Genomic DNA, 24,906 nt, shown 5'->3' with positions numbered 1-24,906 from the left:
TATATAGTTTTTCTGGGTGCTTGTTTCCTCATCTTGCTCGTCATCCACTGACCACGAGACTGTCTGTTGTTTTAGTTAATATTGTTTTACCTATTGCCACAGCCTTGAGTAAATTTGTTCCTTAAACAATTTTATGAAAACAATCCGGTTCCTTGAGACATCAGCTCCAAACGATACAGCATCAAAAACAATAGTGTTAGAAAGTAGCAGTAATGACCTGTGTGATTCCAGAGAATAACTTCCAGTCAGACACATGCCGGCAACACTTGGAGGCCATTTTTACAGAGGACGGATAGAGAGCTTCACCACATGGTGCAACAACAATCACCTGAAAATCAATATCAGCAAAACCAAGAATCATTCATTAAGACAAAAAAAACAAACAGTTATAATCCTTGATGTGATCAGCAACATGACACCACCAAAGTCAAATCAGTCCATCCTTGGGTCCAAGTGGACGTTTCTGCCAACTGTGGGGAAATTCCCTCGAGGTGTTCCTAAGATGTTGGGTTCACAACATCGGGACATACGTATATATGGAAAACCTGAAAACAAAACGCCTCCAGCCAGAGCGATCACCAGCGCAGGCATAAAACTACTTTCAAATGTCATTCTTCTGGCTTGTCATCAGTGAATCTGCTGTCGTTATGCAGAATCATCCAAACATGCATCTACGGAATAAAAAAATAAAAAAATAAAATATTTACTTTTAAGAAGCTGGAATCAGAAAACGTTGATGTTTTTTATACAGTGAACATTGTAACTCAATAAGACAGTTTCAGCATTGTGTGTTACACTGCCACGTTTGAGCCTGTGATCTAGCTGACTGAACCTTAACTGTCATCATTGCAGTAGAGCACATGCTTCTGCAAACACATCATATGAACGAGAGCATGAAAAAGTCAAATATAGTCAAACAAAACAGGAGCTAGATCTGCTCATGCAGGACTACTGGCTGTTGACACACCCACTATACCAGAGAAAATGTACCTGAAAACAAATCTAAAACAAACATCATGAGTCTTCTGTCGTGGATTCGTTCCAAGCAGTCAAAGCTGTTGGCATACTGTCCTCCCTTATCTCTTAAAGCCATATTTAATCTGCAGTTCAGTCGTGGTATCTGAAACAAGTCAAATGTCTACATGTGTGCCGTATTTCCAGTAACTGCCAACAATATACGCCTGTTTCAAATATGGAATATTTGATAAGATGGAATAAACAGATTGTGGAACACAGTTTAATAATATTGACACATTCAGTCGAGAGGAGTTTGGGTCACTTTTTCTTCTTGTGTTTGTGTGTAGGCATGTGCAGATGGCATGTATATAAATAAATATATGTGAAGGTAATGAATACTTCATATGTATGTATATACAGTAGGTATGTGCACCACCATACTAACCTGTTATTTTTCTCATTTCCTGTCTGTTACGGACCCTCTAACCTAAAGGCTCGCAGAGAGGGTGCAACATATTTAAAAGGACGCTCAGACACCAAATGAACAGTTGAACAAAAGTTTATTTTAAATCATTCACTGAAGCTCAAGCAAAGTACCTACCAAAAGAGGATGGAGATCCCAGCTGAAATCAACAAAAGAAGGGGAAATCACTGAGCCAGCCACGCAGTGGGCCGTCGCACCCAGTTATCCCCTCTAAATTATCAAAAAGGGAAAGGATAAAGTAATCTAACCCTAAATGAACCAAAGAAAACTGAAAACTGGACTACCGGTGATCTCCAACCCAAACTAAAAACAAACTAACAAAACAAAACCCCAGCACTGAAAAAACCTGCGGGGAAAAAGACAACAAAGAGAAGAAGGGAAGAATATCCCCCTTCTGATGTGAGCTGGGCAGCGGCTCCAGAGAGAGTGAGCTTTCCACTCAGTCCTCCTCAAATGCTGTCATCAGGTGATTGCAACACACCTGGGCAGGTTTGTCTTCCTGGAAGATAAACACAGACAAAGGAAGGGAGGGCGCCAGAGAGCAACAGAGGGAGAGAGAGAGAGAAGAAAGATTTTTGCACCCTTACAATAAAGTAGTAAAGAATAAAGCATGTAGAGGCTTTTTCTGAGCACACTGTGGCACATGAGTCCGACCCGTCGCTTGTGCAAATACACTGCTCAAGTACAAAAACTGTATAAACTGTCAAAAAGTGAACACTACAATTCCATTCTGATGACAGTGCCTAAATGAGTAAAACAACTTAAAAAGCAATGAAATCAAATGCATCATGTAGAGCAGACCTATTCAACTGGAGGCCCAGGGGCAAATGTGTCCCTTTAACAACCTCATTCTGGCCCATAAATCATTTTGCTAGTAGGCTAATTAGCCCCTTTCATTAGTTATGTCTTTATACGCGGAGCTGGTGGAGGAGTGCCGCAGACGGGGGTGGCGTGCAAGTAACAGTTCCTGGATGCAGATGGATCCTCCCGGGCTTGGAGAGACTTACCATCTGGGCTCAGATGCGCTTCAAGCCGGAAAAATCCAGGTCTCTGGTCCTGAAGAGAGGGAAGGTGATCAACCGGTTCCACTTCTCTCTAGGAGGTACCCGCATACCATCAGTCACAGAGAAACCCGTGAAGAGCCTCGGAAAACCCTTTGACTGCTCCCTAAAGGATGCCGCTTCCATCAGGGCAACCAATGAACAACTGGAGAGTTGGCTGACAACAGTCGACAAGTCAGGGCTTCCGGGGAATAGGCGTGGTTATACCAGCATGGCATTCTGCCTAGAATACTGTGGCCATTGCTGGTATACGAATTTCCCATCTCGACTGTGGAAGGACTCGAGAGGAGGGTCAGCAGCCACCTGCGACGTTGGTTGGGCTTACCTCGAAGCCTAAGCAGCATCGCCCTCTACGGTAACAAGAACAAGCTGACGCTCCCCATCAACAGCCCTACTAAGGAGTTCATGGTTACCAGAGCAAGGGAGGTGCTCCAATACAGGGAATCCAAGGACCTGAAAGTATCTCAAGTGGGCATTGAGGTGAGGACTGGCAGAAAATGGAGAGCACAGGAGGCCGTGGACCAGGCAGAATCACGGCTGCGTCACAAAGAGCTTGTGGGATCTGTGGCAACTGGCCGTGCAGGTCTGGGAAAAATTCCGACAATCCACTACAACAAACTTGAGGGCAAGGAAAGGCGGGACCTGGTTCAACGCGAAGTGAAGGCCGGGGTCGAGGAACAGCGTGCAAGCCAGACGGTGGGATTGAGACAACAGGGCGCATGGACCAGATGGGAAGAAGCCATGAATAGGAAGATCTCGTGGCCTGAGTTGTGGAAGGCAGAACCCTATCGCATCAAATTCCTCATTCAGTCTGTCTATGATGTCCTGCTCAGCCCGTCGAACCTCTTCTGTTGGGGCAAGGTCGATACTCCAGCGTGTCCCTTGTGCCAAGTAAGAGAAACTCTGGAGCACATCCTCAGCAGCTGTCCTAAAGCACTTGGAGATGGTCGCTATCGCTGGCGCCATGACCAGGTGCTGAAGGCGGTTGCCGAGTCCATCAACACAAGGCATGAAATTCCATTCGTGCGAGCTGGAGAACAACTACCCTCCAGACCAAAAGCCCAAACAGGCCTCCTGGGAGCAGCGAAGGACTGGCAGCTAAGGGTGGACCTGGGAAAACAGCTTCGATTCCCTGATAACATCATGGAAACCAGCCTTAGACCAGACATCGTCCTGCTCTCAGAGTCATCCAAGCAGGTCATTTTGTTGGAGCTAACGGTGCCCTGGGAGGAGAGGATGGAGGAAGCCAATGAGAGGAAGAGTGAGAAATACGCGGAGCTGGTGGAGGAGTGCCGCAGACGGGTGGCGTGTGAGGTGCTTTCCCGTTGAAGTTGGAGGAAGGGGCTTGAAAGTCACTCTGTAAGGCCTACAGCCTCCTGGGCATCACCGGAGCACGCAAGAGAAAAGCCATCAGTGCAGCATCCGAGGCTGCAGAGAGAGCCTCACGATGGCTGTGGATCAGGAGGGACAAGCAGTGGGCGACAGCGTCTTGGACACAGGCCGGGAACTGATCACTCCCGGTCGGGTCGCCTGGGTGAGGGGGTCTGAAGTTGAAAGACCCGAAACCCCCCGTGACCCCAGGTACTATCACTGAGGATGTGTCCAAGAAACTGCATCACAAGATGTATGTAGCAACCATCTGTTACTAGGTGAAAAATACTCTTATTTTATAAAAGAGTTTTAACCCAGGCTGTTTAAGCAGAGGGAATATACACACATTTTCAGAAGACCCAAATTAAATTCATTATTGAACCAAGATTCATGAATGTTTGTTTGTCTGTCGGTCTTGGTGTGCACTCTAACTGCTTGATTGAATTACAGGGGACTGTTGGGCCTTGGCAGAGGTATGCACTCTAGTTTATTTGCCATTCTAGTTTATTTATTTATTTTGGCTAATGACAAACTGTAGCTCATTATTAATATGCACTGATACATTAACTGCCAACCTGAATGCTTTCAATGGCAGGACACCTGTCAGGAGCTTCATTTTGTCCTGTAGCATGTTGACTGACACTAAAGTGTTTCCACACAACAAACATGACAACGGTTGTTGTGTGCTAATTCCTTTCACCTGCCCCGAGCTGCATTTCTTCAACATCAGTCATTTTGCATGTGACTTCTGGTCAGGAGGTGACAAAAACAACAGAGTTGAAGAACATTTCCTCGTGTGCAAGTCATCACCTCTGCACTTTTACTCTGCAGTAGCAAATTTCTCTTTCAGCGCTTTGTATTTACTTTCTCCTCTGAACTGCCTCACCTGACTGCCATGATATACATGTTCTTTACAAGTGTATGTAAAACTTTTGACAACTGTACAACCACAAAAATCAAGCTGACAACCTACATCTAAGATTAAAAAGGTGAATTGTTTTTTTCTTCTTCTGCACTTTTGTACACATAATTTCTCTTTCAATTGTGAAAACTATGAGTACATTGTTTTAACACATTTAAATTACAAGTTGTAAAGGGCAGATATAGGTAACGTAAAAGTCCGGCCCCTTAGCACGTCACTTATTTCAAATCTGACCCTTCTACAAAAGAAGTTGAATAGGCCTGATGTAGAGGGATGCAAGCCTACTGTGCATTAAAAAGACATAATGTGATATAGAGCATTCATTAATGATCGTGGGGTAAGATAACTTATTTAGCCGTTGCCGAAGCTTTTGGTCGTATCCCATGGACTTCTTCTGTGGATGACACACGACGGGAATCCTCCACTGAGATTCAAGACCAGAACTGACACTACTAACCCAACAGGGACTGTTCACAGACTGGACAGTCAGAAGATGTAGCCAAGATCTCTGCTGTTACATCGTAAACACCCCCCAGGTGGGAAAACTGGGGTGGTGGATGACATCACTTGCCACAGCTGTGGGTCACACTACATCAGTGAAAAGGAAAGGACCATGTGAAGAAGGCCAATAACATGAATCTATTTTTTTAATAGATAATTATCTGTTTGTTGTGGCAGATACAGATACAACCATATTAATCTGACAAAAACAAAAACATGAAGAGGACGATACAAAGCTCTATTTTTAGAATGAGTTCATTTTTTTAACACAACATCAGTTCTTTGTTTTTATTTACATTTTTTCTATACTGTATAGTGACGCAGATTGTAGATCAACAACAACATAACATCATTGTTTGCCTGACTGGCCATCAGATTCAGGCTCCTAATAGCCATTTACTGCCAGTCAAATTCAAGGGGCTGGTTTCACCCAAAAAAGGGGCAAGGGCTGCTCTCATCAGTGCACGACTACTGAGTGGGTTACACCTCTGACACCCCCACCTAACCAGTGAAAATGTACCTCAAAGATTTCACAGTTTTCAGATTGAACATGCCTGACACAGATTGTGGTGCCACTGCACTCACTTAGTTCCACTCAGAAGAGGCTGAGTCACGTACGCCACCTAGTGCTAAAAATCTGTATTACTAGTCCGGTCTGGAATTTGGCTTCATGTCAAATGTTTACATTGGGCCAACCCTCCGTAGAGTGGGCAACATACCCAGGCTCAGCAGCCTCTACAGACATCATGACAGAGGTGAAGAGACCAAAGAGGACAATGTCTGAGGAGACTCGGAGGAGAGAAAGAGAGCAACCAAGAAAGAGACACGAGTCTCAGACCGGCTTTCAGTCATTTGTGCAGCTTCCCTGAATAAAAGCCCATTTGGAAAGATAATCAGCCAGTAGCATGTTAAAGTCAGATGTTATGGTCTCTGGTTCAGGTTACGTTAGCTCAACATGCTGTTACTATTTTGAGTTGTGTGTGGTGCTTGTGAAAACTTTGACTGCGGCGTGGGAAAAAGCATGCATGTTCACTTCAAGACGCAGCATTGTTACTACATGCTGACTGTTGTTTGTAGTTAGCACGTAAGGTAACATTTCATCTGAGAAACTGTTACAATCACCTGGCATTTGTTTTTATGACAGGTGTGTTGCGCCAAATGGAACAAAATACAACATAATGTTGCTTTAATCAAAGATGCACATGAGGACAGTTTGGACTTTATTGTGCCTACCTCCTCCTGAGGACGTCCACAGTGCCCTGCTGAGAGCACTTTGTGTTGGTGAGCTGTTGTGCAGGTCTTCCTTCACTGCAGGTCTCTCTGTCTGCGCGTCCATACAGAGCTGCCTGCACACCGATCACACCGCCATCTGTTACAGAGAGTGAAATCAAAAAATAAGACTGAAAGAGTGACAGTATTTAGTGGATATAAGAAACTATGATCTATGACAATGGACTTGTTTTTGTCATAAAATACGAAAATTAAAAGAACATTTTTGGTACGCTGCAATTTCCTTTATCCAACCCACAGAGCTCTGATCCTACATATGATCAGGAAAATAAATGTCACTGGGAAATATTCAACTAGGTTCCTGTAGAAAGTCTCTGTATGCCTCGACATGGATTGAACGGTTTATTTAGGTCGTCAAACACCAAATGTACTGTTGGTTGTGGTTAGAAAGCTTTAGCATTGAGTCGTATCAGCACTTAGATTTACCATGACCCTGATGACTGAGAACCTTCATCAACAGTACTTTTTATTCACTACATTTGTCTGGCAGCTGAGTTACTTCTCAGGTTACAATATTACATCCCCTTCCTGTCCAGTAAAAACCATGCATCTACAGATGTGCTGATTTTGTATGTTTGTGATAAACTGAGAGATGAAGTGATCCTTTGTGTCCAAAAAATTCTCCTCTTATGGAGCTAAAAACCTCTTTAAAAACCCTCTAGATGAGCTGGAATCATCATCACAAACTGAAAACAGGCTGTTTTTCTGACTTTTGCAGAAACATGTGGTTCTCAAAGGACAGGTTTATAAACTGTTACGTTTGTGTGGGTGGATTATTAATTTGCACTGCGCTGCCTTAGGCCCTCATTCATACAGAATCATTGTGTTTATGAAATTAACTTATTTAGAGAAAATACTTCAGTCAGTTGTGAATAAAAGCTTGTGATGTCAAAGTTTTTATTTTTTCCCCAGGCGCCTGGATATTTAATCAGAAAAACATGTGTACAGTTTTCATTTTCAGTGATGTTATTAAATTACAACTTGGGCTATTTAAGACTATATGCTGTTTATATGCTGTTTACAGCTAACAGGGGCAGTTACAGGTCATCTGCAGACTTATGTTGAGTTAGAAAAATTCAGGTGAGATAAACAGATAAATAATTCAGTGTGTTTGGACTCGTATAGATCAATGACAGAAGCACTTACAGAGCTTCTGACAGCTAAAAAAACATTTACTGCCACTAGACAACTTATCTGCTGAATATATTATTCCATATTAGCAACAGCTTAAATTTAGTGACTCTGAGCACAAAATTATGTGATTTGTCTGAAAATATTTGCCTCATCAACACTGCCAAGAAAGGACTCAGAAATATCATAAAAATATCAAAATACAATGGAGGGGGGCTGTAAGTTAAAAATACTTTTTACATCTCTGCTGTGAATTTTGTCTGTCAAAGTGTGTCTGATAGTTTCACCTCTCTGACAGTAAGTGTGACAGTCTGGTCACCAAATACAAGTCTTCCACAAACACACACACACACAAACAACATTACAGAAACACATTATGCTTAAAGATTATTTTTATTTCAGTGTATTTTTGTTTTTTGTATTGATTACGATTGAGATTAAAGATAGTGAATATATGACAGTAAATGAGAAAAATCACAAGAAAAATCATTTTGTCCCGCTCACTTGAGAGCAAGTTTTTAAATCATAGTTTAGTGAGGCAATTTCCTATGCTGCCATTTACTGATCTGGTGGTATTTTGATTTGAAACATTAAATGAAAAGTGAATCATCAGAGAAAGTTTGCTACTATTTAAGTGTAACATCAAAGACAAAGTAACGTCGTGGTGGAAGTGGCATCATCTCGGTACACATGAGGGCAGATGGAGGATGGAGGCATCACTGTCTCCCCACACAAACAGAAGGCAACGCATGGTTACATGGTCTATCGTTCCAATTGCCCTCTGTAAAAGGAAAAGAGTCGCTGAGTACAAGAGCACAAACGTCTTTGCAGTTGATGACTTGTCGAACTGATCAGAGTGCATTTAAATATAATGCTTGTTCTGCAGACAAATTGAGAAAGACATATACACACAATTTTTATCCATTTTTCTTCTCAATAAAAAATACCATTAAGAAGTTTAGAAATAATATTCGTACCTTTGTAGTTGATCTCGACACAGTGTTCTTTTCCAGCGTAGTTGTTGGGCTCCTTGGGATGCCAGCGAGTGAAGTCGACCCTCGACCCATCAGTCCACAGCCACTTTCGCTCCTGGAAGAGAAAGCTGATTGCTGAACAGCTGCATTGATTGCAGGATACAGATTTGTCTGTAGTCTACATGTGTAAAAAGGACTCACCTGAATTGCATCAAACAGCCCAATCCAGGTACGCACATCAGAGCCACAGGCTCTTCTAATCATTCCGCTAATTGTCGAGTGTTCACCATCGTTGTGGATTGAGGCCAGGTTCCCACCAAGACTAATGCAGTTGAGCTGATGGAGGAGACGGTGGGAGAAAACAGAGATACAAATCAATATGGAACATGTGAGAGCATGTACGCAGAGAAGAATAACAGAGGAGAGAAATACAAACAGGTTCTGAAAAGCTAAAACGTGATCATCGACTACCTGAAGGCCAATAAAGAGCGATTAACTACACACCTCTGCATCAGCCATCGACAGTCTTCTGGCTTGAACGATGAAACAGCGCGAGCCAATCGGAGTCCAACCAGGAGGACAGGCTGCAACTATGTCTGCAGCTATGTATTCAGTTAGAGAGATCTACAGTTAGCATGCAAAGCAGCTAGCACTGGGCCTGAAAACCTCTTTCTCCCAGCAATCTGGAGCTCCTGTGCAAGCAGTGTAAACACCAACATTCCCCCGGCTGTCTGGCTAGCTTCACAGCTAACTTAGCTAACACGGTAACAGTAGCTACAATCATGCATATAACAGAATACAGTTAGCAGCAGTTAGCAGTAACTCTGGTTATATGCTGCCTGTATTTGTTTTGAGTATAAATTAAACAGGTGAACAATTCTTACATATTGCACCTTTAAGTCAATTATTTCAGAGTTTTCAGAAATTGTAGACTTAAATATTCAAATAATAAAACTATTGTACAACTTCAGAAATAAATAATGACACTTTGGGTAAATGGGTGGAATTGTTTAACTAATAAATATCACCATAAAACTTATTTTTTTGTATTACAAGTTTTCTGAAATTATATAGCCAATGAGGAACTATCTATTAAACGTGATAATTTGCATTTAAATGTGTAGAACAGAAATCTGGACTAAAATAGACACATAAATGTGTATTTTAGTTGTTTTCTTGAGTCTGAAAGAAGACATGTTATGGATTAATGTATGAATATATGATGGCTTCTCCTGTAGTGTCTCTCCTTTAAGAGAAATAAACTTTAACATCCTCCCACAACATCAGAATAACTAATAAAGATGCTGTAATCACTTGGGCTGACGTGAAATAATTTGTGTCAGAGGTTCATATAAACAGTCTGATGACATTGAGTAATTTTATCGCTCCATCACAGAGTGACAACAGCATTTTGTGCATTGATCAGAGTCGGTGGTGGTGTGTTGGTGAACTGCTCTGTGTAATGACTCGAGCAAACCAGATGATGTAATGTGTTCTGATTGAACTTCTGCCACTGGACACAGTTGAAGGTTGCAGCTACCTACCTTTAGCAGTAGACACCTGTGAACATGAACAAGACATTCATTAAATCAGCTTGGAAGGTAGTTGCTGTAGTTAAATTAAGAAGTAGAGGTAGACGAAGAAGACTGATTATTGTGAAGAAGGGACAAAGTGAGAATTTACTGCTGAGGATAAAATAATAATGTCAGAGAAGTAGAAAGGGTTTAATGTAGGTCTTATGAATAAAACAAATGATTTAAAAACTCTTGCAAGATGCATCATCACTTACGTTCAACAGTCCAACGGTCAAACAGAGGAGCACAATGAGAGGAAGAGCTGATGCCATCTCTAGAAAGATATATTAAAGAAGTTATGTTGTTCAGAAATCAACTGACAATCAAAACTACAGTAACTTATAGGTACTGGTTATATACTTCAGTTTGTGAAAGTACACTATAAAGTACACACTCATTAAACTACAGGTTCTACTTTATACTGCAGGTATACTTGTTTTCTTGAAATGAACTCTATCAACATAGGTTAAAGGAGCATTCTGTAGTTTTGGTGAAGAATTTTAAATCAGCAGAGAAAGATCTTCATTGGCTGATTTTTTTTTTCTGCCTAAACAAACAAGGACAACACAATTTATACTGTTTTACCTTGTTTATAGGTGGCGGACCCTGCCACCTTTCTAGCTTCAAACAGTGTTCTGGGACCTTATTTTCCTCTGAGAACAGCTTGTTTATTCACTGATGGAAAGAAATCAATGTTTCTGAGATTGTATTATTACCTCAGTAATATTGTACATTTAACAATTCTGAGTTTGAATTTCTTCTCCAAAACTACATAGTGCCTCTTTAATATTTGTATATAGTATTTTGCACTTTAAAGTACCACAGGGTGTTTATTTAGGTATAATTTTACATTCTTATATATAAAAATAAATGGATACAGTCAAACACAGAAAAAATTAATTAATTCTTGAGCAAAATATTAAGTAATATGTATGATCCAAATATTCTTAAACTCTTCTATACACTTGTCAGTATAAACCGTGTATACTTATGTATAGTTTTGTTACGTTTATCTCTGATAAGTGCATGAAAAATAAACTGAAAATATAAATAGCACACTCAAATAAACTTCTTTTTTGGAAGGGAAGGTAGCACTGTAAACAACTACACCCTAAAAAGAGATGGCCTCATTAAGTGGACACGATGCAATCAGCTGATATATTTTGATTTTCTACAATTAACTGTAAATCAGCACTGGGTAATTGCAGTAATCAATAGTAGAAGCAGAGTCTTTTCTGTGAAGCTGGTGCTGTGACGAAAGACAAAGTTAAAACCTTACCGTGTTATGATGATCAGATGAAGTTGCTCGTGCAGTAGCAGGTTGAAGGATGTCTTGGCAAAGGGAACACGGCCTTTATATAGTTTTTCTGGGTGCTTGTTTCCTCATCTTGCTCGTCATCCACTGACCACGAGACTGTCTATTGTTCTGGTGAAAATTGTTTTATCTACTGCCACAGCCTTGAGTAAATTTGTTCCTTAAACAATTTTATGATATCAATCCGGTTCCTTGAGACATCAGCTCCAGACAATACAGCGTCAAAAACAATAGTGTTAACTGTCGTAGTACACCTTCTAGTTACACATAGTGGTGGTTCATATGAAATTTGATTCTAGTATCAATATATTTGCGGAGAAAATAAATAAAGTTTCCTTCCAAAGGACAACCTGTCGCCTCTTTCTGGTAATGTGATCTTCACATACTAAAACTATAATTACTGCCTTGCGTTTGTTTGCCTCCACGCAACAGGAAGTAGCAGTATTGACCTGTGTGATTCCAGAGAATAACTTCCAGTCAGACACATGCCGGCTACACTTGGAGGCCATTTTTACAGAGGACTGATAGAGAGCTTCACCACATGCTGCAACAACAATCATCTGAAAATCAATATCAGCAAAACAAAGATTCATTCATTAAGACAAAAAAAACCAAACAGTTATAATCTTTGTATGTGATCAGCAACATGACACCACCAAAGTCAAATCAGTCCATCCTTGGGTCCAAGTGGACGTTTCTGCCAACTGTGGGGAAATTCCCTCGAGGTGTTCCTAAGATGTTGGGTTCACAACATCGGGACATACGTATATATGGAAAACCTGAAAACAAAACGCCTCCAGCCAGAGCGATCACCAGCGCAGGCATAAAACTACTTTCAAATGTCATTCTTCTGGCTTGTCATCATTGAATCTGCTGTCGTTATGCAGAATCATCCAAACATGCATCTACGGAATAAAAAAATAAATATAAAATATTTACTTTTAAGAAGCTGGAATCAGAAAACGTTGATGTTTTTTATACAGTGAACATTGTAACTCAATAAGACAGTTTCAGCACTGTGTGTTACACTGCCACGTTTGAGCCTGTGATCTAGCTGACTGAACCTTAACTGTCATCATTGCAGTAGAGCACATGCTTCTGCAAACACATCATATGAACGAGAGCATGAAAAAGTCAAATATAGTCAAACAAAACAGGAGCTAGATCTGCTCATGCAGGACTACTGGCTGTTGACACACCCACTATACCAGAGAAAATGTACCTGAAAACAAATCTAAAACAAACATCATGAGTCTTCTGTCGTGGATTCGTTCCAAGCAGTCAAAGCTGTTGGCATACTGTCCTCCCTTATCTCTTAAAGCCATATTTAATCTGCAGTTCAGTCGTGGTATCTGAAACAAGTCAAATGTCTACATGTGTGCCGTATTTCCAGTAACTGCCAACAATATACGCCTGTTTCAAATATGGAATATTTGATAAGATGGAATAAACAGATTGTGGAACACAGTTTAATAATATTGACACATTCAGTCGAGAGGAGTTTGGGTCACTTTTTCTTCTTGTGTTTGTGTGTAGGCATGTGCAGATGGCATGTATATAAATAAATATATGTGAAGGTAATGAATACTTCATATGTATGTATATACAGTAGGTATGTGCACCACCATACTAACCTGTTATTTTTCTCATTTCCTGTCTGTTACGGACCCTCTAACCTAAAGGCTCGCAGAGAGGGTGCAACATATTTAAAAGGACGCTCAGACACCAAACGAACAGTTGAACAAAAGTTTATTTTAAATCATTCACTGAAGCTCAAGCAAAGTACCTACCAAAAGAGGATGGAGATCCCAGCTGAAATCAACAAAAGAAGGGGAAATCACTGAGCCAGCCACGCAGTGGGCCGTCGCACCCAGTTATCCCCTCTAAATTATCAAAAAGGGAAAGGATAAAGTAATCTAACCCTAAATGAACCAAAGAAAACTGAAAACTGGACTACCGGTGATCTCCAACCCAAACTAAAAACAAACTAACAAAACAAAACCCCAGCACTGAAAAAACCTGCGGGGAAAAAGACAACAAAGAGAAGAAGGGAAGAATATCCCCCTTCTGATGTGAGCTGGGCAGCGGCTCCAGAGAGAGTGAGCTTTCCACTCAGTCCTCCTCAAATGCTGTCATCAGGTGATTGCAACACACCTGGGCAGGTGTGTCTTCCTGGAAGATAAACACAGACAAAGGAAGGGAGGGCGCCAGAGAGCAACAGAGGGAGGGAGAGAGAGAGAGAGAACAACCAGCCCACAAGTAACACTGTCATTATTTTAGATTTTTATCATCTTCATTGTTAATATTATTTTGTTATTAATTAAGATTTTTGCACCCTTACAATAAAGTATTAAAGAATAAAGCATGTAGAGGCTTTTTCTGAGCACACTGTGGCACATGAGTCCAACCCGTCGCTTGTGCAAATACACTGCTCAAGTACAAAAACTGTATAAACTGTCAAAAAGTGAACAATACAGTTCCATTCTGATGATAGTGCCTAAATGAGTAAAACAACTTAAAAAGCAATGAAATCAAATGCATCATGTAGAGCAGACCTATTCAACTGGAGGCCCAGGGGCAAATGTGTCACTTTAACAACCTCATTCTGGCCCATAACTCATTTTGCTAGTAGGCTAATTAGCCCCTTTCATTAGTTATGTCTTTATACGCGGAGCTGGTGGAGGAGTGCCGCAGACGGGGGTGGCGTGCGAGGTGCTTTCCCGTTGAAGTTGGAGGAAGGGGCTTTGCAGGAAAGTCACTCTGGAAGGCCTACAGCCTCCTGGGCATCACCGGAGCACGCAAGAGAAAAGCCATCAGTGCAGCATCCGAGGCTGCAGAGAGAGCCTCACGATGGCTGTGGATCAGGAGGGACAAGCAGTGGGCGACAGCGTCTTGGACACAGGCCAGGAACTGATCACTCCCGGTCGGGTCGCCTGGGTGGGGGGGTCTGAAGTTGAAAGACCCGAAACCCCCCGTGACCCCAGGTACTATCACTGAGGATGTGTCCAAGAAACTGCATCACAAGATGTATGTAGCAACCATCTGTTACTAGGTGAAAAATACTCTTATTTTATAAAAGAGTTTTAACCCAGGCTGTTTAAGCAGAGGGAATATACACACATTTTCAGAAGACCCAAATTAAATTCATTATTGAACCAAGATTCATGAATGTTTGTCTGTCTGTTCGGTCGTGGTGTGCACTCTAACTGCTTGATTGAATTACAGGGGACTGTTGGGCCTTGGCAGAGGTATGCACTCTAGTTTATTTGCCATTCTAGTTTATTTATTTATTTTGGCTAATGACAAACTGTAGCTCATTATTAATATGCACTGATACATTAACTGCCAACCTGAATGCTTTCAATGGCAGGACACCTGTCAGGAGCTTCATTTTGTCCTGTAGCATGTTGACTGACACTAAAGTGTTTCCACACAACAAACATGACAACGGTTGTTGTGTGCTAATTCCTTTCACCTGCCCCGAGCTGCATTTCTTCAACATCAGTCATTTTGCATGTGACTTCTGGTCAGGAGGTGACAAAAACAACAGAGTTGAAGAACATTTCCTCGTGTGCAAGTCATCACCTCTGCACTTTTACTCTGCAGTAGCAAATTTCTCTTTCAGCGCTTTGTATTTACTTTCTCCTCTGAACTGCCTCACCTGACTGCCATGATATACATGTTCTTTACAAGTGTATGTAAAACTTTTGACAACTGTACAACCACAAAAATCAAGCTGACAACCTACATCTAAGATTAAAAAGGTGAATTGTTTTTTTCTTCTTCTGCACTTTTGTACACATAATTTCTCTTTCAATTGTGAAAACTATGAGTACATTGTTTTAACACATTTAAATTACAAGTTGTAAAGGGCAGATATAGGTAACGTAAAAGTCCGGCCCCTTAGCACGTCACTTATTTCAAATCTGACCCTTCTACAAAAGAAGTTGAATAGGCCTGATGTAGAGGGATGCAAGCCTACTGTGCATTAAAAAGACATAATGTGATATAGAGCATTCATTAATGATCGTGGGGTAAGATAACTTATTTAGCCGTTGCCGAAGCTTTTGGTCGTATCCCATGGACTTCTTCTGTGGATGACACACGACGGGAATCCTCCACTGAGATTCAAGACCAGAACTGACACTACTAACCCAACAGGGACTGTTCACAGACTGGACAGTCAGAAGATGTAGCCAATATCTCTGCTGTTACATCCTAAACACCCCCCAGGTGGGAAAACTGGGGTGGTGGATGACATCACTTGCCACAGCTGCGGGTCAAACTACATCAGTGAAAAGGAAAGGACCATGTGAAGAAGGCCAATAACATGAATCTATTTTTTTAATAGATAATTATCTGTTTGTTGTGGCAGATACAGATACAACCATATTAATCTGACAAAAACAAAAACATGAAGAGGACGATACAAAGCTCTATTTTTAGAATGAGTTCATTTTTTTAACACAACATCAGTTGTTCTTTGTTTTTATTTACATTTTTTCTATACTGTATAGTGACGCAGATTGTAGATCAACAACAACATAACATCATTGTTTGCCTGACTGGCCATCAGATTCAGGCTCCTAATAGCCATTTACTGCCAGTCAAATTCAAGGGGCTGGTTTCACCCAAAAAAGGGGCAAGGGCTGCTCTCATCAGTGCACGACTACTGAGTGGGTCACACCTCTGACACCCCCACCTAACCAGAGAAAATGTACCTCAAAGATTTCACAGTTTTCAGATTGAACATGCCTGACACAGATTGTGGTGCCACTACACTCACTAAGTTCCACTCAGAAGAGGCTGAGTCACGTACGCCACCTAGTGCTAAAATTCTGTATTACTAGTCCGGTCTGGAATTTGGCTTCATGTCAAATGTTTACATTGGATCAACCCTCCGTAGAGTGGGCAACATACCCAGGCTCAGCAGCCTCTACAGACATCATGACAGAGGTGAAGAGACCAAAGAGGACAATGTCTGAGGAGACTCGGAGGAGAGAAAGAGAGCAGCCAAGAAAGAGACACGAGTCTCAGACCGGCTTTCAGTCATTTGTGCAGCTTCCCTGAATAAAAGCCCATTTGGAAAGATAATCAGCCAGTAGCATGTTAAAGTCAGATGTTATGGTCTCTGGTTCAGGTTACGTTAGCTCAACATGCTGTTACTATTTTGAGTTGTGTGTGGTGCTTGTGAAAACTTTGACTGCGGCGTGGGAAAAAGCATGCATGTTCACTTCAAGACGCAGCATTGTTACTACATGCTGACTGTTGTTTGTAGTTAGCACGTAAGGTAACATTTCATCTGAGAAACTGTTACAATCACCTGGTATTTGTTTTTATGACAGGTGTGTTGCGCCAAATGGAACAAAAAACAACATAGTGTTGCTTTAATCAAAGATGCACATGAGGACAGTTTGGACTTTATTGTGCCTACCTCCTCCTGAGGACGTCCACAGTGCCCTGCTGAGAGCACTTTGTGTTGGTGAGCTGTTGTGGAGGTCTTCCCTCACTGCAGGTCTCTCTGTCTGCACGTCCATACAGAGCTGCCTGCACACCGATCACACCGCCATCTGTTACAGAGAGTGAAATCAAAAAATAAGACTGAAAGAGTGACAGTATTTAGTGGATATAAGAAACTATGATCTATGACAATGGACTTAAATAATAAATTAAAAGAATATCTTTGGTACGCTGCAACTTCCTTTATCCAACCCACAGAGCTCTGATCCTACATATGATCAGGAAAATAAATGTCACTGGGAAATATTCAACTAGGTTCCTGTAGAAAGTCTCTGTATGCCTCGACATGGATTGATTGGTTTATTTAGGTCGTCCAACACCAAATGTACTGTTGGTTGTGGTTAGAAAGCTTTAGCATTGAGTCGTATCAGCACTTAGATTTACCATGACCCTGATGACTGAGAACCTTCATCAACAGTACTTTTTATTCACTACATTTGTCTGGCAGCTGAGTTACTTCTCAGGTTACAATATTACATCCCCTTCCTGTCCAGTAAAAACCATGCATCTACAGATGTGCTGATTTTGTATGTTTGTGATAAACTGAGGGATGAAGTGATCCTTTGTGTCCAAAAAATTCTCCTCTTATGGAGCTAAAAACCTCTTTAAAAACCCTCTAGATGAGCTGGAATCATCATCACAAACTGAAAACAGGCTGCTTTTCTGACTTTTTTCAGCAACATGTGGTTCTCAAAGGACAGGTTTATAAACTGTTACGTTTGTGTGGGTGGATTATTAATTTGCACTGCGCTGCCTTAGGCCCTCATTCATACAGAATCATTGTGTTTATGAAATTAACTTATTTAGAGAAAATACTTCAGTCAGAGTTCTGAATAAAAGCTTGTGATGTCAAAATTTGCATTTTAAATTACAACTTGGGCTATTTAAGACTATATGCTGTTTACAGCTAACAGGGGCAGTTACAGGTCATCTGCAGACTTATGTTGAGTTAGAAAAATTCAGGTGAGATAAACAGATAAATAATTCAGTGTGTTCGGACTCGTATAGATCAATGACAGAAGCACTTACAGAGCTTCTGACAGCTTGGGGGTAAAACAAAAATCAGGTTATAACCTTTCAAAAGAGCCCAAAACCATGTCTGTACTCCAAATGGTTCAACAACAGCTTTGAATCAACTTTGGGCTAGACGGGGACAGACGTTTTAAGATAATATTACATCAATTTCCAGGAATGGTAACAGCTGAAGTGGATTTTAATGATAATACTGTAAACAGTACGTTTTGGATGCAGTACTTTTACTTGTAGTTGAATATACTCACAGTGTGGTATTCATACTTTCACTTAAAGCCCCCTCCAGTCAGTTTTTATTCCTGTCTAAAGGTCGACGTTCTTCCTCAAACAGAGAATACGTGGTTAGCAGTCATAAATAGTTATCACCATCATAACCAGACTGCCGTTATAGCTACATCAACATCACTAGCATGGATTAGCAACAGCATCGATATTGGCATGGACAAGCAGCATGAGTATTAGCAGGGATAGTGCTCGCTGTCACTCAAACTGAAGTTCTTCTTGTGTATTGAGGAGCTGCAGAGTTTATTCATGGTCAAACTGTAACCTGTACTGTACATTTACTGCCACTAGACAACTTATCTGCTGAATATATTATTCTATATTAGCAACAGCTTAAATTTAGTGACTCTGAGCACAAAATTATGTGATTTGTCTGAAAATATTTGCCTCATCAACACTGCCAAGAAAGGACTCAGAAATATCATAAAAATATCAAAATACAATGGAGGGGGGCTGTAAGTTAAAAATACTTTTTACATCTCTGCTGTGAGTTTTGTCTGTCATAGTGTGTCTGATAGTTTCACCTCTCTGACAGTAAGTGTGACAGTCTGGTCACATAATACAAGTCTTCCACAAACACACACACACACAAACAACATTACAGAAACACACTATGCTTAAAGATTATTTTTATTTCAGTGTATTTTTGTTTTTTGTATTGATTACGATTGAGATTAAAGATAGTGAATATATGACAGTAAATGAGAAAAATCACAAGAAAAATCATTTTGTCCCGCTCACTTGAGAGCAAGTTTTTAAATCATAGTTTAGTGAGGCAATTTCCTATGCTGCCATTTACTGATCTGGTGGTATTTTGATTTGAAACATTAAATGAAAAGTGAATCATCAGAGAAAGTTTGCTACTATTTAAGTGTAACATCAAAGACAAAGTAACGTCGTGGTGGAAGTGGCATCATCTCGGTACACATGAGGGCAGATGGAGGATGGAGGCATCACTGTCTCCCCACACAAACAGAAGGCAATGCACGGTTACATGGTAAATCATTCCAGTAGTCCCCTGTAAAAGGAAAAGAGTCGCTGAGTACAAGAGCACAAACATCTTTGCAGTTAATGATTTGTCGAACTGATCAGAGTGCATTTAAATATAATGCTTGTTCTGCAGACAAATTGAGAAAAACATACACACATTTTTTATCCATTTTTCTTCTCAATAAAAAACCATTAGGAAGTTTAGAAATAATATTCGTACCTTTGAAGTTGATATGGGCACAGTGTTCTTTTCCAAGGTGGTTGTCGGGCTGACCGCGCAACCAGCGAGTGAAGACCAACCTCGACCCATCAGTCCACAGCCACTTTCCCTCCTGAAAGAGAAAGCTGATTGCTGAACAGCTGCATTGATTGCAGGTTACAGATTTGTCTGAAGTCTACAAGTGTAAAAAGGACTCACCTGAATTGCATCAGACAGCCCAATCCAGGCGAACACATAAGAGCCACAGGCTCTTTTAATCATTCCCCTAACTACTAAGTTTTCACCATCGTTGTGGATTGAGGCCAGGTTCCCACCAAGACGAATGCAGTTGAGCTGATGGAGGAGACGGTGGGAGAAAACAGAGACACAAAATCAATATGGAACATGTGAGAGCATGTACGCAGAGAAGAATAACAGAGGAGAGAAATACAAACAGGTTCTGAAAAGCTAAAACGTGATCATCGACTACCTGAAGGCCAATAAAGAGCGATTAACTACGCACCTCTGCATCAGCCATCGACAGTTTTGTGTCCTGAACGATGAAACAGCGCGAGCCAATCGGAGTCCAACCAGGAGGACAGGCTGCAACTATGTCTATGTATTTGGTTAGAGAGATCTACAGTTAGCATGCAAAGCAGCTAGCACTGGGCCTGAAAACCTCTTTCTCCCAGCAATCTGGAGCTCCTGTGCAAGCAGTGTAAACACCAACATTCCCCCGGTTGTCTGGCTAGCTTCACGGCTAACTTAGCTAACACGGTAACAGTAGCTACAATCATGCATGTAACAGAATACAGTTAGCAGCAGTTAGCAGTAACTCTGGTTATATGCTGCCTGTATTTGTTTTGAGTATAAATTAAACAGGTGAACAATTCTTACATATTGCACCTTTAAGTCAATTATTTCAGAATTTTCAGAAATTGTAGACTTAAATATGCAAATAATAAAACTATTGTACAACTTCAGACATAAATAATGACACTTTGGGTAAATGGGTGGAATTATTTAAACTAATAAATATCACCATAAAACTTATTTTTTTGTATTACAAGTTTTCTGAAATTATATAGCCAATGAGGAACTATCTATTAAACATGTGATAATTTGCATTTAAATGTGTAGAACAGAAATCTGCACTAAAATAGACACATAAATGTGTATTTTAGTTGTTTTCTTGAGTCTGAAAGAAGACATGTTATGGATTAATGTATGAATATATGATGGCTTCTCCTGTAGTGTCTCTCCTTTAAGAGAAATAAACTTTAACACCCTCCCACAACATCAGAATAACTAATAAAGATGCTGTAATCACTTGGGCTGACATGAAATAATTTGTGTCAGAGGTTCATATAAACAGTCTGATGACATTGAGTAATTTTATCGCTCCATCACAGAGTGACAACAGCATTTTGTGCATTGATCAGAGTAGGTGGTGGTGTGTTGGTGAACTGCTCTGTGTAATGACTCGAGCAAACCAGATGATGTAATGTGTTCTGGATGAACTTCTGCCACTGGACACAGTTGAAGGTTGCAGCTACCTACCTTTAGCAGTAGACACCTGTGAACATGAACAAGACATTCATTAAATCAGCTTGGAAGGTAGTTGCTGTAGTTAAATTAATAAGTAGAAGTAGACGAAGAAGACTGATTATTATTGTGAAGAAGGGACAAAGTGAGAATTTCATACTGCTGAGGATGAAATAATAATGTCAGAGAAGTAGAAAGGGTTTAATGTAGGTCTTATGAATAAAACAAATGATTTAAAAACTCTTGCAAGATGCATCATCACTTACGTTCAACAGTCCAACGGTCAAACAGAGGAGCACAATGAGAGGAAGAGCTGATGCCATCTCTAGAAAGACATATTAAAGAAGTTATGTTGTTCAGAAATCAACTGACAATCAAAACTACAGTAACTTATAGGTACTGGTTATATACTTCAGTTTGTGAAAGTACACTATAAAGTACACACTCATTAAACTACAGGTTCTACTTTATACTGCAGGTATACTTGTTTTCTTGAAATGAACTCTATCAACATAGGTTAAAGGAGCATTCTGTAGTTTTGGTGAAGAACTTTAAATCAGCAGAGAAAGATCTTCATTGACTGATTTTTTTTTCTGCCTAAACAAACAAGGACAACACAATTTATACTGTTTTACTTTGTTTATAGGTGGCGGACCCTGCCACCTTTCTAGCTTCAAACAGTGTTCTGGGACCTTATTTTCCTCTGAGAACAGCTTGTTTATTCACTGATGGAAAAGAAATCAATATTTCTGAGATTGTATTATTACTTCATTAATATTGTACATTTTACAATTGAGTTTGAATTTCTTCTCCAAAACAACATAGTGCCCCTTTAATATTTGTATATAGTATTTTGTACTTTAAAGTACCACAGGGTGTTTATTTAGGTATAATTTTATTTTATTCTTATATATAAAAATAAATGGATACAGTGAAACACACAAAAAAATTGATTAAGTTAATTCTTGAGCAAATATTAAGTAATATGTATGATCCAAATATTCTTAAACTCTTCTATACACTTGTCAGTATAAACCGTGTATACTTATGTATAGTTTTGTTACGTTTATCTCTGATAAGTGCATGAAAAATAAACTGAAAATATAAATAGCACACTCAAATAAACTTCTTTTTTGGAAGGGAAGGTAGCACTGTAAACAACTACACCCTAAAAAGAGATGGCCTCATTAAGTGGACACAATGCAGTCAGCTGATATATTTTGTTTTTCTACGATTAACTGTAAATCAGCACTGGGTAATTGCAGTAATCAATAGTAGAAGCAGAGTCTTTTCTGTGAAGCTGGTGCTGTGATGAAAGACAAAGTTAAAACCTTACCGTGTTATGATGATCAGATGAAGTTGCTCGTGCAGTAGCAGGTTGAAGGATGTCTTGGCAAAGGGAACACGGCCTTTATATAGTTTTTCTGGGTGCTTGTTTCCTCATCTTGCTCGTCATCCACTGAACACGAGACTGTCTATTGTATTAGTGAATATTGTTTTACATATTGCCACAGCCTTGAGTAAATTTTGAACTGTTCCTTAAACAATTTTAAACAAACATTCTGGTTACTTGAGACATCAGCTCCAAACGATACAGCGTCAAAACAATAGTGTTAACTGTCACAGTACACCTTCTAGTTACACATAGTGGCGGTTCATATGAAATTTGATTCTAGTATCAATATATTTGCGGAGAAAATAAATAAAGTTTCCTCCCAAAGGACAACCTGTCGCCTCTTTCTGGTAATGTGATCTTCACAAACTAATACTAGAATTACCGCCTTGCGTTTGTTTGCCTCCACGCAACAGGAAGTAGCAGTATTGACCTGTATGATTCCAGAGAATAACTTCCAGTCAGACACATTTTACAGAGGACTGATAGAGAGCTTCACCACATGGTGCAACAACAATCACCTGAAAATCAATATCAGCAAAACCAATGTCCATTCATTGAGACAAAAAACCAAACAGTTTAATCCTTGTATGTGATCACGTTTTCATCGATAAATCTGACTGATAAAACATGAAGAAGCTACAAATTCTAAAATATGGATGCTTCACACATCTTCAACCGGACAGCACAGAAGATTTCTACAATTAGGACAATTTCAAGGTTAATGTCACTGATTCAGCACCTGACCGAATGTGAATCACAATCACCCCTTCTTTTCCTGAGTTATGACACTGAATATGGATAGGGACTGGAAATACCTGGAAATTGTACTTAAGAACAGTACTTGAGTAAACTGTACTTAGGTTCATTCCATCACTGGTTATTTTACATTTTGACACAAAGAGTTATATTTTTAATGCAAATGAATATCGGTCCCAAATATCAGTTTTCAGTCTTCTTGATTTCCAATAATCCGTATCGGCCCCGAAAAAGTCGTATCAGTCGACCACTAGAATGAATAATGGCCAGAATAGTGTTTTAGCAGATTATTATGACGACACAGTGAAGTTGACCTTTTAGATATAAAATGCCACCACTTCATTTTATTCTAAGAGACATTTGTGGGAAATTTTGTTGAAATTTGCATTTGAAGTGTTATTGCTAGAAACCTGTATATAGACTAATAATGAAAATACGATGATGTTCATTTACCTTTATTGTCACTGCAATGCAATTCAGTCTAACCAGAGTGCAAAAAGCAGTAAAGTGCAGTGAAATTAATACATATATATTAATACCCCCACCCCAACGAGCCAGCCAGGAACCCAGAAAAAAGGCTTCTCTAAACAGCCCTTTACACCGTCAACACCCAGTTCATGTGTGGTTACTAGCTGTTAAAAGCAGCTGAGCCGCTGGTTACAGGTTTACCAAACCCCACAGTGAAACTGCAACAACTCTAAAGTCAGCTAGCTAACAGAGATGATAACAACTCCATCCCTTGACTTCGACCTTTACATTCAACATTAACCAGGTTTCACCCCGACTTTACCAAAACGAGCGACTGATTCGGGATAGTGCCCCAAATTGAATTTAATGTGGCGTAATTCATGTAATAAGCCCGGCAGAAAAAAAACATCAAAATCACAATGGAGGTTTGGTGTACCGAAAAACTATGTACAAGCCGAATTTACCTTAACACTTTACAGGAGGCGGAAGCACCGCAGTTACTGTAAATTGTTAAATTTACCTGGTTTAGCTCAGGTCATAAGCCAGTTAGTGCAAGTTCACTGTCAGTAAAAGCTAATGTTAGCTTAATGTCACCTGTACTTGTAACTTGAGAGGGGTGTAAACATGACCGATCTAAGCCTTCAGGACTGGATTCAAGTCAATCGATGCTAAAATCACTCCAACTCCCACACAGACATACATTTAACCTTCCTGAGCAGGTAATTGTACAAATAAACCACATTAACACAGCAGCGTTTACTCACCTCCGGTCCTCAGACAGGCGCTGCTGGATCCGTCGGGTCAGCGGCCATTTATTATTTACGTTTTTGGCGCCAATCGTCTGCCGTAAACCTGAGATTGGAATTTTGGCGCGAACCGCCTGTTGTCGCCACTGAGCCTGTGGGCGGGGCTTACTTTACGACAGCGCCTGAGTGACTGTTACCTAGCAGCCATAGCTTACTGATTATTGACAGCATTAAGACATAATACATATATAATTATGATTATTAGGCAAAGTTCATTGCCTTGGGCACCAAACATCTCATAAACGGATGGTTCAGAAAGTTTTCTTTGACTTTTCGCTGATTAATTAAAAAAAAAACAATTAATCCGCGCTAGAATGACATCATAACATCAG

At 40.2% G+C, this 24,906-nt stretch overlaps 1 protein-coding gene and 1 pseudogene across 1 annotated transcript; one reads left to right on the top strand and one right to left on the bottom strand.

The window, feature by feature from the left end:
• The first annotated feature begins 412 nt into the window (after positions 1-412).
• LOC140999299 (uncharacterized) lies at positions 413-14,494 on the top strand (annotated as a pseudogene).
• Positions 14,495-17,010: 2,516 nt separating this feature from the next.
• Positions 17,011-24,598, bottom strand: LOC140999296 (galactose-specific lectin nattectin-like). The gene is made up of 8 exons (XM_073469626.1): positions 24,533-24,598; positions 22,485-22,623; positions 21,415-21,473; positions 21,164-21,179; positions 20,934-20,938; positions 19,823-19,957; positions 19,625-19,736; positions 17,011-17,150 (listed from the first exon to the last, which is right to left on the bottom strand). Exons 3-8 carry the CDS (start codon positions 21,469-21,471, stop codon positions 17,011-17,013), a joined length of 465 nt encoding a protein of 154 aa, XP_073325727.1. The 5' UTR covers positions 21,472-21,473; positions 22,485-22,623; positions 24,533-24,598.
• Positions 24,599-24,906: the final 308 nt, after the last annotated feature.

This window comes from Pagrus major, chromosome 7, assembly GCF_040436345.1.
Source record: "Pagrus major chromosome 7, Pma_NU_1.0".
Taxonomy (NCBI): Eukaryota; Metazoa; Chordata; class Actinopteri; order Spariformes; family Sparidae; genus Pagrus; species Pagrus major.
The sequence above is the reverse complement of the archived record's forward strand: the minus strand, read 5'-3'. Positions and strand labels throughout refer to the sequence as shown.

Coding starts and splice junctions, on each gene's coding strand:
- LOC140999296 (XM_073469626.1), bottom strand. CDS start 21,471: ATGGCATCAGCTCTTCCTCTCATTGTGCTCCTCTGTTTGACCGTTGGA. Junction 19,737..19,822: donor GGCTGTCTGATGCAATTCAG/GTGAGTCCTTTT, acceptor TTTCTCTTTCAG/GAGGGAAAGTGGCTGTGGAC. Junction 17,151..19,624: donor TGCCCATATCAACTTCAAAG/GTACGAATATTA, acceptor TCTCTGTAACAG/ATGGCGGTGTGATCGGTGTG.